The sequence below is a fragment of the Pygocentrus nattereri genome, chromosome 25 (genome assembly GCF_015220715.1).
Source record: "Pygocentrus nattereri isolate fPygNat1 chromosome 25, fPygNat1.pri, whole genome shotgun sequence".
Taxonomy (NCBI): Eukaryota; Metazoa; Chordata; class Actinopteri; order Characiformes; family Serrasalmidae; genus Pygocentrus; species Pygocentrus nattereri.
This window is the reverse complement of record NC_051235.1, coordinates 29,741,696-29,756,770: the sequence shown is the minus strand read 5'-3', so window position 1 is coordinate 29,756,770 and position 15,075 is coordinate 29,741,696. Positions and strand designations below refer to the sequence as shown.

The following is a 15,075-nucleotide window of genomic DNA, read 5'->3' as shown; positions in this document are numbered from 1 at the left end:
ATTCTCATGTGCAATGTGATAAATACTCCACATTCAATATTCCATGAGCAATTTGAGTAAAATATCCTTACAGTGTAAATATTGTTTTGCTCTTTTTATTTATATTTATTTATTTTTTTATTTTATTTTATTTTTGTGAATGAAGTTCAGGTGAATGAATTAATTTTTTTTTCATTATATATATATATATATATATATATATATATATATATATATATATATTTTTTTTTTTTTTTTTTTTTCCTCAACATGTCAAAATGTATTTTTATCATAAAAACACAAGCAGAACTGGTGCTATTAAAAAGTTTTCCAAAATCAACTTGGAAAATTCACGAATTCTTACTTGTGGGAAAAGTAATCTTACCTGCAAAAACAAAAATCCTACTAGTAAAAGTGACATTTTCACAAAGAATTGTGGGTAAAAAGCTAAAACAGCTTTCCATACAAAAACTCCAATATCTATTCCGAATCCCAATCCTGTGGATCTCATCTACAGTATGTTTTAATTGTCCTGCTCCACCACACCCGACCCAGGCAGAGCTTAAATGGACCTATTAGCCCAATTTTCCCAACTGACTGGACATCTCAATCGCAAAGACATACATTTCTATAATTTTAGAACTTATTTTAGGTCTAATAAGGTAAGGCAGACTAAGTAGACCTGGAATGCTTTAATTATAGTGCTTTACATTATTTGAATGGCTTATGATTCAAATAGTAGCGCTTATTAATTCACATATCACTTCTAGACCAATGGATAATGATTAAGCTGCTATTTATAGAGAACTGTTATCATTTAGTGCTGCCGTCGAATCCGAGAGCGAGCACAAACATGTGAAGCGTATGAGATCCACAGGACTAGAGCTGAGAAGAAGAAGAGGGTCAGTAATATGTCACAGTGTTCAGGTCAGAGATAAAATGAGTGAAATGGACAGTTAGACTGGAGTCTGACCAAAGCTTCCGGCTGCCCGCTTGTCTGTAGATCCGCTCCAGCTCGTCCTTCAGGCTCTCTGGAGATGCAGAGGAGAAAAGTTTGACAGTGCAGTGATTGAAGTATATAAAATAAACAATTAGGGGAAAAATATGCTTTTAAATATGAGAATCAAACATTAAAAACAACATAAAAAATAAATCAATAAAAATATGGCTAGCTAACAAATCACACGCATTCAAAAGCCTAATGCAACATTAACGCAACATTACTGCTACTTGTAAGAGCAAAAATTCAAAGTGACCATTTTATTTTTAAAATGTACTCAGTTGGTTCAGAACATTATTAAAGCTGCACTATGTAAGTTTTTTTCAGATTTTCTAAAGGAGATATTTTGGTTTGTCGATCTGAATTCACGTGATCAAATCATAAAGCTAATTATTCAATAACAGCATGAAATAAATGTAAATTTTATTTATTTATTTATTTAGTAAAAGCCCCTCAAATTACCAGAACGTGTGTTTTATGATCTCCACATATCACTACACGCTCACAATTTACTGCTGAAAGCCAAAAATCTGCGTCGCTCTTTGTGTTGTTTTCTAAAAGTGATGTTTCCAGAGCAGATCACTGAAGAGACGCCGTCTGTTTATAGTTTAGAGCCCAGATTTGGGGAAAAACGTGTCGACTTTCAGTAGAAAAACAAAGTTCAGCTTCTTTTATTATAAGGGTTTAAAATGACATCACCGTCTATTAGACTGGAGAGAAGAGCTACAGCCTCACACGACGCCCAGCTTCTGAATGGAGCTTATGGAGTATGAACGCTATGAAGAACCATAGAAGTATCATTACTGATTGAGGAGGATAAAATCAGGCTAAAATTTGAGTGTGCGCTGCTGTGAGTCGTCCTGTAAAGAGAATCCAAATCCCCAAATCTTATATAATGCATCTAATTTGCTAATTTGGCCTATAAAAATAACAATAACAACAATATAGTTGAATATACAGAATAAAAAAGTTCATAATATTTAACAAAAGTCTGCTGACCAGTGAATGCAGTGCAGTGATGATGATTCATACAAAACACTATTGGTCCAAAAGCTGGAATCAGTTGGTGCATTAATATAATATTAGTTTCTTTACACATAATAGAAACTTCCACAGCACAGATCTAAGCATTGCAAACTAAAAACAGTACAGTACGCAGTCATATTGGTGCCTTTCGTCAAGTTTTTTTTGATTCTCTAGTTGAAAATAAATTTTGCGTCCTCTACAGAGACACAGCTCTGCTGCTCATTTGCTGAAGTTGACACGTTTGAAATATCACAAAACAAAAAAATGTGAAAATTATTTTCACTTCAAAATGAACAAAATGCGGTATTTGACCAGGAGCACCCAAACCTTTGTTAAAATTGGTCAACTTTTAATAATTGTGTACATTCAACCGAATGATTTGTTGTTACTGTTATTTTTATAGGCCAAATATAAAGAATGATGTCATGTTTTCTTTTATTTAATTGTAACCAGTTCAAATCTGGAGACGAATGGAAAAAACAACTCTGTATGAAAGTAAAATGAATTTTTAATCCCCAAATCTGTCAAATGGTCAACATTCGAAGAAAAATAGAAAGAGTAAAACAGTGAAAATGATGGGACTAAAATGGGACTAGATTTTGTTCCTGTTCCCCATTTAATGAAATATATGCTCCGCTTTGGTTGTCGTTTTTGTTTTATGTACTGTTTCTAGTTTTTGCTTGATGCATCACCCGCTGACCTGCTGGGAGCGGAGAGCTGCTCTGGCGGGGGCTGATGCACTGCGAGCTGATATAACTGGACTGAGACTGTGGGCTAATATCGCTGAGCAGACACTCTCGCTGAAACACCATGCCCTAAAAAATGTACTTAAGCACTTTCTGTCCAGCAGGAGAGACGCAGGGCTAGTCAGCAACTCTAAACTCTGGCTCAGAGCCCACCGGTCACACATTTATCAGAAAACTCAGCTGAAGGCACTGAAAGTCCATTTCCTGACCCAGTAAGTGCGGGCTAACGAGGGCTGGTCTGCTGACCAGTGAATGCAGTGCAGTGATGATTCATACAAACACTGTCCTTCAAAAAGCTGGAATCAGCTGATACAGCAATATCTTCGGTTACTTTAGGTAAAATAGCAACTTTTACAGCATAGAATGAAACAAACTCGAGACAGTAAAATATACAGTTATTTTGTTGTTATTTTTCCGTCAAATTACATTTTTTTTATCGCTATTCTAAGTGAAAATAAATTTAGCATCTACAGAGAACAAACATCTGCAGAAGTACTGCTTATTTACTGAAATGGACACGGAAAAAAATATAAAACAAAAAAAAATGTGGCCTGTGAAAATTAAATTAAACCTAAATATCTCATTTGATAAGGAGCACCCAAACTTTTGCATGAGACTGTATTTTTAGATGCTTTAGTTGAAAGTATTTTATGTGGGAGCCAAAATAATAAAAACAACACTAAATAACACTGTAGCTGTAATTTTATACACATGGATCTTTTTACTGAATGAGGTCAGACTGGGTACTTATAATTACTAATAATGCACTTATAGGGTACTTTTAATTGGAAGGTGTCGGTCCCAAACTGTGAGCCCTAAATTTACACTTGTGAAAATAACACTTAAATTTTTTTTCCTTTTTTCTTTGAATGTTGATTTTTTAATCTTTCTGATTTCTTTTGAAAGTTGAATGATTTAGATTTATTGAGTTTAACATTTACATTAAAAACTTTAAGAAAATTCTGTCCTGTTTTCATGAGTTTTAGTCTGAAGGCGGAGCCTTATTTTAGCCATGCCCCTGTATTTTAGAGCAGGGACTCTTGCTTCATCCATCTCCCTCTTGGCCACATGGTGAGCAGTGAGATCCCACTGTTTCTGGAGTATCTGGACACTTCTCTTTGTATAGTACTACACATCGGAATATTCAAATATTCAAACTTATGAAAGAAAAACATGAACCCTTGTGTGGTGTTCAGGTCTGTGGGACCCATTTTTAAAGTTTACAAAGGGATAAAAGTGACTTATTATCATTTCAGCCTCAGATTTTTGGCCTTTGCTCATTTTTGGTGAAGAACATATAAAATAACCCATTTTGAGAGCTTCACTCTGTTCACCCCCCACACATTTATATTACACATGTGGTGTTGGGCTGAACCTGTTGGGAGTAAAAGTGTGGAGGTGCTGTGTCCTTCACTCTGTTCTCCTCCTATATGGCCTGCTGTGTGTGTGTTTGTATATATATGTGTGTGTGTGTGTGTGTGTGTGTGTGTGAGGGTGGATAACATGGACAGGCTGCTGACTGGCTACAGCTGCTAAAGGAGAATCCTACACTGGACACGTGATATTAAAAGCATCTGGTATTTTTACATAATTTTTATGGCTGTATTCATTTAAATAATCAACAATGCAGTGGGTCACCAGACCACTGAGTAACAAACACATCAAAACCACACAAGGGTTAAAAAATGTGTGTTTATATCACAGAAAACTCTAATTCCAAATGTTTGAACTGACATACCAGAGGCCTAGCTGAGTCTACACGATGGGAGCCCTGAAAACATCAGAACGCAAATGCAAATATTCAGTTTCTTCTTCATTCCAGCAGACTTCTGAGAAAACATCTCTAGAGCATCACCAAGCAAAACCAGTGAAGCTCGAAATCAGCCAGAATTGCTTGTCCTTGTTAAAATCCTCAGTGTAGGCGCTAATCTGAACAGCTCGCGACCGGAGAGATGACACCGTTGTTTAAAAACTCCGAGGTCTACACCAGCGGCGTAAGCTGATGTTTCCTAAACAAGTCACTTAAGACTCGGAGGAGCTAAATGGATTATCGCTGTGGAGATTTCACTTACAGAGGTTTTAGCAGCTGCTGCGAGGAAATAAAGCTCTGACGAGACGGCAAATAAATCCATCACTGCAGCGTCAGCCAGAAGACTCACAACACCACAGCGTGTTCACTTATAATGGAATTTATAGTTTATTAGGCAGTCAGCTTCATATGTTCTAGAATCACTACTAAGCATCTGAAGGGCATTTTGGCGTGAAATGAATCCTAACACGTCAAAAAGTCTGTAGATGTACACAATGGAAATGGCAATAGTGAAAGAATGGGTCACTCTCAGGAGCTCAGTGAATTCCAGCGTGGTACCGTGATCGGACGCCACCTGTGCAGCAAGTCCAGTCGTGAAATTTCCTCACTACTAAATATTCCACAGTCCACTGTCAGTGGGATTATAACAAAGTGGAAGTGATTGGGAACGACAGCAGCTCAGCCACGAAGTGGTCGGCCACGTAAAATGACAGAGCGGTCAGCGGATGCTGAGGGGCATAGTGCGCAGAGGTCACCGACTTTCTGCAGAGTCAATCACTACAGACCTCCAAACTTCATGTGGCCTTCAGATCAGCTCAAGAACAGCGTAGAGAGCTTCATGGAATGGGTTTCCATGGCCGAGCAGCTGCATCCAAGCCTTACATCACCAAGCGCAATGCAAAGCGTGGAATGCAGTGGTGTAAAGCGCCGCCACTGGACTCTAGAGCAATGGAGACGAGTTCTCTGGAGTGACCAATCACGCTTCTCCATCTGGAAATCCGGTGGACGAGTCTGGGTTTGGCTGTTGCCAGGAGACGGTACTTGTCTGACTGCATTGTGCCGAGTATAAAGTTTGGTGGAGGGGGGATCATGGTGTGGGGTTACATCTGGTATGTCTGGTACGTTATGGAAATGGAAATTGTTGGTAATATTTTAAGAATGTCAATAAAGACTTTTCCTGTGGAACTAGTCCAAATATTATTAATTATTAATAATGAACAATGAATTTACGTGTAAATTTAGTGTCATGGGGCAGATTTCCACTACTGCCTTTCTAAATAGAAAGAGTTCAAGCAGCTCTATACGGCAGAGAAACGTGACCTCTCATGCAATGGCTGAGATGGAAAAATAACTAATAAATAAATAAAATTTCCAGGAGGTCAGGATAGAGTCAGGAACGCTAGAGGTACAGTTGCTTTTACGATAAAACTTATCCAATTTGCAAGAAAAGAAATCCTTATCGCTGCTGTCAGAACAAAACTGTAACTTTACAGAAGAAGGAAAAAACACAAGTCAATGGAACCAGACTTTTTTCCAGGTCAAATTTCGGCCGTTTCTGTTGGTCCATTCTTCATGAAATTTACACACGATGTAAAGAGAAAAGGGCTTTTCCCAAATTATGTCAAAAACTGAAAAATGACAAAAAAGGAGATACGAGGTTTTGTTCCAACAGCAGTGATATATAAAGCATATTTATCGCAAAAAGCCAATCTGAAGGAACATTGTTTTTTTTTTTTTGTTTATATTAACACATTTTTTATAACAGGGCCATATCCCTTTTATAACATATCCCTGTTAAAAAAAACTATACAGTTCACCGGTGGGCAGATGTTTCTGTCTGCCTACAGGGATAAGTGCAATGACCCCTGCTGCTAAAAACAAAATATAATGTGCAATAATTGATGCTGCATATGTCAATTCTCCACTGTGTATATAGGAAAGCTTAGTGTGTAAATAGGAGAGCTTAGTTAATTTATGCTTACGCCTGTATAGTTAACCGTAGCTCTAATCTGTGATTTAATTTGTTTATACTTTAAAACTTTTCTATTTTAACTTTCTATTTCTATTGCACCAAGAGGGGAGGGGCTGTAAAACCAATTTCGTTGCGCAAATGTACAAGTAGAATGTGTAATGACAATAAAGGTTCATTTCATATTTACTTTATCACTTGCAGATTCTGCAAAAGATTCAAATGGAAACAGCCAACTGGAAACTCCTAAAACTGCAAATTATTAAAACCTTTCAGAAAAGAGTAAAAGTGTAAATGTTTTCTTTTCTGAGCTAAAAGCTTTTCAGCTCCATGATGAGCACGATCCAGTGTACCGTCTCTGCTGAAGAAGTCGGGACCCTCTTTCTTCAGGAGAATGCTGGCGAGCTGAGCTTGGCTGGCAAGACAACCACAGTCCTGATAAAAACAAAACAAAACAAAACAGCACACATTTACGTCACGCAAGGTGGGGAGAGGAACCTAGATTAAGTACACTGAAGGCCAGACGTACGTACTTATCTGCTTATAATGAACCTGAAATTATCATTTGATTTGCTTAGGCTGCAGCTAATCATGTGAACTGTAGGCCCACCCACTAAGTGTTCACTCGTGAGGTGCAGGGCTTAATAATGAAGCTCAGAAAAATCTAAGAAATGACGAATTAAACCTAATCATGTTCATCTTTTATGTAAAGAGCATAGAAATTCCCAAAGAATTCCCAAAAATTGCAATATGTAAAAATGTAAATAGGTTTGGGGGTAGTTGTGGGCTGGAGGTTAGGGATCTGGCCCTGTGACCGGAAGGTCGCCGGTTCGATCCCCAGCACCGACAGTCCATGACTGAGGTGTCCTTGAGCAAGACACCTAACTCCCAATTGCTCCCCGTGGGTGCCGTGGATAGGGCTGCCCACCGCTCCGGGCAAGTGTGCTCACTGCCCCCTAGTGTGTGTGTATTCACTAGTGTGTATGTGGGTGTTTCACTTCACGGATGGGTTAAATGCAGAGGTGGAATTTCCCCGGTTGTGGGATCAAAAAAGTATCACTTAAAAACAGGAATACAGACTGCAGCCATATCACAGCATATTTTGCACGGTGTCTTCTCACATATATACACAGTTTAACAGTAAATGGTCTCAAACGCTGGAGTTAACGTAGAACTGCTGATTCACCCTTTAACCCTGAAGATCAGCGCAGACGGCTGGTCACCATAGCAACACAGACAACAGTCTCGCCCAGCTAGCAGCGACGAAAAGGCAAAGAGAGAGATTTAAGACGAACTTCGATAATTTGGAGACGAATTGACTTGTTTGTGTTTATAAATCAGTCCAGCTGGTTTCCTTAACCTGCAACGAGAAACTGACAAACACTAAAATGTCACGAAGCTGAAGTCACTTCTCATTTGCAGCTTCTTGTTCTAATTTTCCCGTTCCACCTTAAATGATGCAGCACTCACTCTCTGGTGCCTCAGGCACCATTTAAGGTGGAACGGGAAAATTAGAACAAGAAGCCGCAAATGAGAAGTGACTTCGGCTTCATGAAAAATCAAAAGTTGAGAGATATTATACAAGAAACTTTATAACACTTGAGGAAAAGTTTCCTGCTGGAGATGCGAGAAAAGCATCTACAGCTGAGCTGAAGCTCAAAGCAGAGCAAAGTCTGGGTTTTCATTAATAATATAGCTTTTAGCCTTTACTAGTGTATTTAGCACACACAGACAGATTTACAGCCAAGATGGTAAAATGGATATAAAATTTTGTGGCTCCCAAGGTGGCATGATTTCTGTTGAAAGGACAAAATGCCTCTTCTTAACATTTGGGTTGTAACCTCTGGTCTAGCTGCTGTGTCTGCCACCGTTGTTAAAGGAACCACAACAGCACGCTTTTGAGAGTGTGTTGATAATTTATGCCTGTAAAATGCAGAACAAGCCACACTGGCTGCTGCTCAAACTAGTAAATGGAGTGGAAAAAGCATCAGCCACACTTCCGACACCTCAGCCTATTTCGTCCAATCCTGTTCTGCTCAATCGTCTCTCAAATGTACATCTACGGGTGCTTTTTGTGTTTATCCTTGCGCTCGGCCTACGATGAGCCAGTTTCATTGAAAATACCTGAGAAGCTCAGCGTTTTGGCGACACAACGTCTTGTTTAGATCCACCTACCTTGTACCTACACTCTGCGATCCATCTGTACACGGACAATTTATTAGCCTACTTCTAGCCCACGCATCGATGGAAAAGGACCACCGTAGGACCATCACTGACCGGATATTATTTGGATGGGGTACAATTCTCAGCACGTGCAGAGGTGAAAACGCCCAATAAAATGGTCAAATTAGTGTATTAATAAACGAGCTGTACCTAAAGGCCTTGTGTAAGTGCTAACAGACTCACATTGAACTTCTGCAGGATCTCGTACGTGGGTCTGTTGTACCACTCCTGGATGTTGATCTCGGGCTGCTGCTCCAGATCCGAGGCGTTCGGAGTGCTGGTCTGACGCTTCACCTTCGAGTGCCTCGGCAACTCCAGCTCTTCAAAACTCTTAAACTCTGGAATCCTTTAAAGAAGTCAAACACAGTGAGCTGATCACTGACAAGACCGAAATAACAGCACTTCACTTCACAAATGAGATACATCTGCAGATTAGAGACACTTCAGAAAACAATCCTGACAGAGAACGAGCAACGGCAGCACTTGATGGCATTCACCGTTAGCCGTGTCAGCAATGTTTACCTGAATAATCCCTTAAAGAGAGTAAAATCTCCCACTTAACCCCACATTTGATCAGTGAAGCCTTGTTTGGTGTCTGAAAGTTGTTTTTTTGGTGTTACTGTGGGGATAATAGGCAAATGAGGCTAACAAGTAATGGTAGGCATAATAGGCATGGTGCTAACTGCATGCCTAAACCATTACCCAATTGCCTCAAACTGTGTGGAGGTCCTAAGTAATCTCTAACAGACTTGCTTATGTGGTTCCTGACCAGTGCTGGACAGTAACTGAGTAACTGAGTAAATGTAATTAGTTTCTGTACTTTAGTATTTTTGGTGTATCTGTACTGAAGTTTCTCCATTCTGGACCTTTTCCTTTCACTCCACTACATTTCAGAGTCTAATATCCGACTTTTTCCTCCTACATTTTGAGAAATCTGTCGCTCCTTTTGGTTTCTGTGTGTATAAAAACGTAACATGTCAAAACGAAAGAAGCGCAAAGCCAGAGCACCAATCAGGGCCCAGCGGTCACTTTGTTTAGAGCTGGTTTTGACCTGTTGGTCATACCGACCCAGTGCAGCACGCGGTTCAACGTCAGCGCAGCAGCGTAAAACTTTGGGAGAGTCTGTTCAACATAAATGATGAACTAACCTAACTTTGTGTAAATAGAGCTCAATATAGAAATATGTCCACATATGCAGTCGAGACTGACGCGGCTTTTTTCTGAATTTCTACAAACACCATTTCATTTTATAGTAAATGAGTTTGGGCTGGTTTATGTTTATGAACAGACGCCTACAGATCAACATAGTAAAGGAGCTCATCTGTGATCCTGAGTTTAAAGCCAGTTTTCATTCAACTTAAACTTGGAACTAAGTTGTAAATAAATCTGAAACTGAAACTTTGCTTGTGTGTAAAAAGTGATTTCAGAGCCACTCGGTTCTCCCTGATGGAAACTGTTTACCTTCAGTGTTTTGTGCTTCTGATCATTTTAATAGACGTCAGCGTCACTAATTAATGACGTTCTATTAAAAGACTGGTTTACCAAGAGAGACGCTGGAGGACTTTCACCTGAAATGAATTCATGAAGCCAGTCTGGTTATAAAAATGATAACAGGACATCAGAGCCAGAATTACTCTTTTAGTACTTTTACTTTATACTTAAGTACATTTGAAGGGAAATACTTTAGTACTTTTACTCAAGTGGAGGTCTAAAGGGAGGAACTTCTACTTTTACTGGAGTGATATTTTACCTTGGGGGTCTCGACTTTAACTCAGGTACATGTTTTGTGTTCTTCGTCTGCTGCTGTTCCTGACACTGTAAAACCATTATCTATAAACATACGTCACATCGCTAAAAAGAGTAACAGAAATCCTGAAGCTTGAATTTTGTCTGTACTTCTGTCCATTTTTAAAGATCACCGTTAACGAGGTCCTTTACTTGTTAGCTATCTAACTAATCAACCAATTTAAAATGAATAGTTTAAAGAAATAATTCTAACATTCAGTTACACTCCATGAATGTTACAGCTAGGCCTTCAATTCAGGGCATAAGTGTCTCAAATCCACCTCTACAACAGCGCTACTTTCTGCTAGCGGTCCTATAGAAATTGTAATAACATGCTATCTAAGCTAACGTTGGTGCAAATGAACATTTTGGGCCGTTCTAGATTCCCAACAACTGAAACCTGCTTAGACTACGACTCGTATGTACAGTGATGTATCTAGAACATTCAGAAGGTCTACAGTGATGTTTTTCACACTGAATTTGGAGCCGTTGTCAATCAAAGTGTGATTGGCTGATTCCTCTGTCACTTCCCAATTACGCTGGCAGTTAATCGACCACGTAAGACCGAACCAATGGGAGAGCTCGCTCAGTGACCTAGATACCACAGAGAAACCAATCCTGACTGGACAGTTTTTTTGTTGGGCGTTTCAAGAATTTAACCCCTTCATTTCCAACCAAAACATAATGACACAGTAAGAGTACAACTACAATATTTGCACAGTATAAATACAACAAGCCTGGTGATAATAAAGAAAAACGAACAAAAAAAATGTTCAGTTCCCAGAAATCATGTGTTTTATGCATAAACATAGTACTACACTTAAAAGCAGCATGTTAGCCATGTTGCTGCAGGAATTCTATGATTTTTTTCTGTACAGTTAGAAGGTTAAGATGTAAAGAGTCGTTCTAGATAAACTTACGGAGTCAGAGCTGTTCACTGTGGTGGTGATGGGAACCAGACGTCCGCCTCTAAAAGCTCCTCACAGAAAGTTCCTACATGAACTGGCTCTGATTTCACTGCCTGATGCCTGAGACGCTGTTCCAGGTTAGCTTTGAGAAGGTTTTGGCCTAAAAATCTATTCTTGGTGGAGGGATACATAATATGCAGGGCGCTGTGAGGCAAAATAGTCCCTAAAGAAAACGTATTATTTCAGATTTTCCACTATTTTCCATCATAAAGATTCCATATAGACTCAGAAGACTCGTGTTGGTTCTCTGGTGGTTCTGGAGGGTAAATAAAATGTCTATATTTGTGTTGTAGTCATGGCGACGCCTGGTTCCCATCAGCACCACCAAAGACATCTGAACCATTTCACACCAAACCCCTCTGAATCCCTCTGTTTACATCTCAATGAATTAATTATGCAAATAATACTGGCGGAACGTTTTAAGGAGGAGTGATGCATAAACACAAACTCGGACAGAAAGTGTGACTGGGGTGCTTCTTACTCAGCCTCATTGACACGCAGGAAGTCCAGCTGTTCCACCACGGCTCCAGAGATCAGGGTCTGCAGGACAGCACACAGCTCGATTAGGAGCCAGGATGAAGAAAGCTCTACCTGAGCAGATGGGCCGTCCGCGTTACCGTGCTGCCCATATCAGCCGGCCATATGGGAAGTGACTAAATACGCCAGCGGATAAATATTCAGCACAACACCGGGGACGCGGCCCACGCTGTGATTCCTGCCAACCTGCAGCCTTTCATACACTGGAGAGAGATATGACAGCGCGACGCCCGGGCCATAATAATGAGAACTGGAGCGGCGCTGAGAATTCCCGATACCTGTGCTTGAGCTCGTCGCATCCTTTTTCTGTGTAGCACGTAAACAATGTTTAAAACACACTATTCACTCTCCAGTCCGTACAAATTCATACACAGAAATAAAGCTGCAAAAACAGCCTGTTTTGAATCCACTGCTTTTGTGATGTCACAAAAAACAACTCACTGATAAATCCTCACTGTCAGAGAAAACCTTGCAACTTCCAAAGTGGTAACTGTAAAGAAGAAGAAACAACCCCCCCCCCCCCCCCCCCCCACCCACCCCTCCAAGTAATTTTCGATATTATGTCTTTTTGTTCTTAATAAAATCTGCAGCTTTCAAATTATGCCAATAAGTAAATGACAAAAATGTTATATCTCTAAAGGCTTTCGGGTGACAATAGCAATATACCCATCTATTCAGTCTCTAGCTGTTTAGCTCCGCCCATTCACACTGAAGTTATAAGGAGTGTTTCAGCCCAGACTGCATTTTTGAGGCATAATACAGGCTAGCCAATCAGAACAGAGCTCATTTACATATATAAGTATTAAAAGCATAGTAACGGAAACAGCCTGTTTGAGACTAAGGGACATGTAAAGTATTATTTTGGTGAAGAAAACCACAAACATGATGGCTGTGTGTCCTTACAATTCATCTAAAAATGCCAATGTTGATGACAGTAAATGTAAATAAATACCCTCAATAATGAGCAGTGAAAATGACACCATGCTCACTGGGGGCTATTGGCGGCCTTTCACCGTTAGGCCCATTGGCAAATGTGGTCAAACTACTCCTTTAATGGCATTTTGAAGCTGGCCAAAGAGCTAAATCGTGTTAGACAAACGGGGCTAATACATGTAAAAATGCTGATTAATGGACACACGGCTATGCATATTCAGATGAACGTGCTCCCTGAATAACACTGGAATACATTTGGCCACACTTATGATTATAAAGCAGGGTTAATGTTAAGAAGCCCACCTGAAGGCGGTCCACATGGACCTTCACCCCTCCGATGCTGCCCTTCTTGAATGAGGCCAACATGTCCAGCACAGGGTTAAAACGGCTCCCCCTAGTGGTCAAAAGAGACCAAATGACACATAAGCTCTGCCCATAAACACATTCTGTCATAGCTACTTAGTGTATGTGAAGCTTTATTGACGCCTGGTAAAAAACTCATTCAGCCTAATGAGAAACTGTAGATTACAGCACAGATTACAGTGTATATACATACACACATATACATATATATATATATACATATATATATATATATATATATATATATATATATCGCTGTTGACGGGACAAAACCTCACATCTCCATTTTTGTTGTCGATTTTCAGTTTTTGGCATAATTTGAAAACGCACGTTGGCTTTTATATTGTTTGTAAATTCCATGAAGGATGAAGCAAAATAAATGGCCAGAAATGACTTGGAAAGACGTCTGGTTCCATTGACTTACATTGAAAGTAATGTGTTTTTTCCTTCTCCTGTAAAGTTACCATTTTGGAGATACAAGGTTTTGTTCCAACAGCAGCGATATGTAAATACAGTATATATATATATATATATATATATATATATATATATATATATATATATATATATGCTACATATCTTTACGTATGTTTAGCGGATTGCTTTACATGTGATGCTGGAATTGATCTCCGTTTTCTGCCAGACACATTTCGACACAGGGCTCCATGTTCATAAACATACCGGCAAGCATTAAGAGAGGTCACAACGGCTGTGTAGTGCCTGCCTCACCGCTCCGACACAGGGGCATCCTGGCTTGTTCGAAGCTCCATATACTGAGGAGCTCATTACACTGTGTTTCGTTCAGATTACTTCGTCCTAGCGAGAGTTATTAAAGCATATTCGGGGCCTCTTTCGAGTGAATCTCCCTGCGTGTGTGTGTGTATATGAAGAACTGAAACAAGATAAGATGTTTTATGAAATAAATGACATTGTACTGACATAATATGAATAAACATTGAACATATTTACAGCACTAAACATTTAAAACACTATGCATAACTATTTATGTCGGCATTCTTAAGACGACATTGTACTGATATCAGGTGAAATATGCCTGGAAACCACCCCCTCTTCCCTCCAAGGCATGGATAAGATGATTGATGCAATTATGTATAGTGTTTAAAATGTTTAGTGCTGTAAATATGTTCAACGTTTATTCTTATTATGTCAGTACAATGTCATTTATTTCATAAAACATCTTATGTCAGGTTGCGAGAACCGACATAAGCACTTAATTAAAGTTCAAGTAGTGCTTATGAATGCGTCATAAAGCCCTTATGTAGGTAGCCTTTAAATAAAGTGTCACCGCTCTCCTTCCCTCTCGGCTCAGGTGCTTTTCCAAAGAGCAGAGAGCGAACGGAGACGGCAGCGACGGACTGAAGAGTCAGAAACAGACGGTCTGGTGTTGAAAGTGACCAGCTTAGGTTTTGATCTTGTCTGCTTTGTTTGGGACGTTTGGGGTGAAGATGTAGGTGAAACGGATGCGCCTGACTGGGTCACGTAGACAGAATGCATCGGAACTGTAAAAGGCTCAGTACGTCTGACACAGAGCTGCTCTACAGGTCCTCATTAGGGCTGAACGGGACGCCTGACTGTGCCGTACTTTATGTTGTCCTCCCTGATGAGCACCAGGAACAGAGGCCGTCCGGGCATCTTCCAGCACTGCTTAATGAACTGCAGGGCGTTCTGAAAAAAACATAACACAGCATCTTCACCACACACAGACATGTTCATAA

General features: G+C 39.7%; 1 protein-coding gene across 3 annotated transcripts in view; it reads right to left on the bottom strand.

Moving 5' to 3' along the window:
* phkb (phosphorylase kinase, beta) overlaps nt 1-15,075 on the bottom strand; it is a 184,849-nt gene that overhangs the window by 26,636 nt on the left and 143,138 nt on the right. For all 3 annotated transcript variants that reach the window (XM_037534548.1, XM_037534547.1, XM_037534549.1), the window contains 6 exons: nt 14,943-15,025; nt 13,280-13,370; nt 11,988-12,046; nt 8,937-9,099; nt 6,884-6,965; nt 953-1,010 (listed from right to left, as the gene is read on the bottom strand). In XM_037534548.1, the coding sequence (XP_037390445.1) occupies nt 953-1,010; nt 6,884-6,965; nt 8,937-9,099; nt 11,988-12,046; nt 13,280-13,370; nt 14,943-15,025 (536 nt within the window). The remainder of the gene's footprint in view (nt 1-952; nt 1,011-6,883; nt 6,966-8,936; nt 9,100-11,987; nt 12,047-13,279; nt 13,371-14,942; nt 15,026-15,075) is intronic.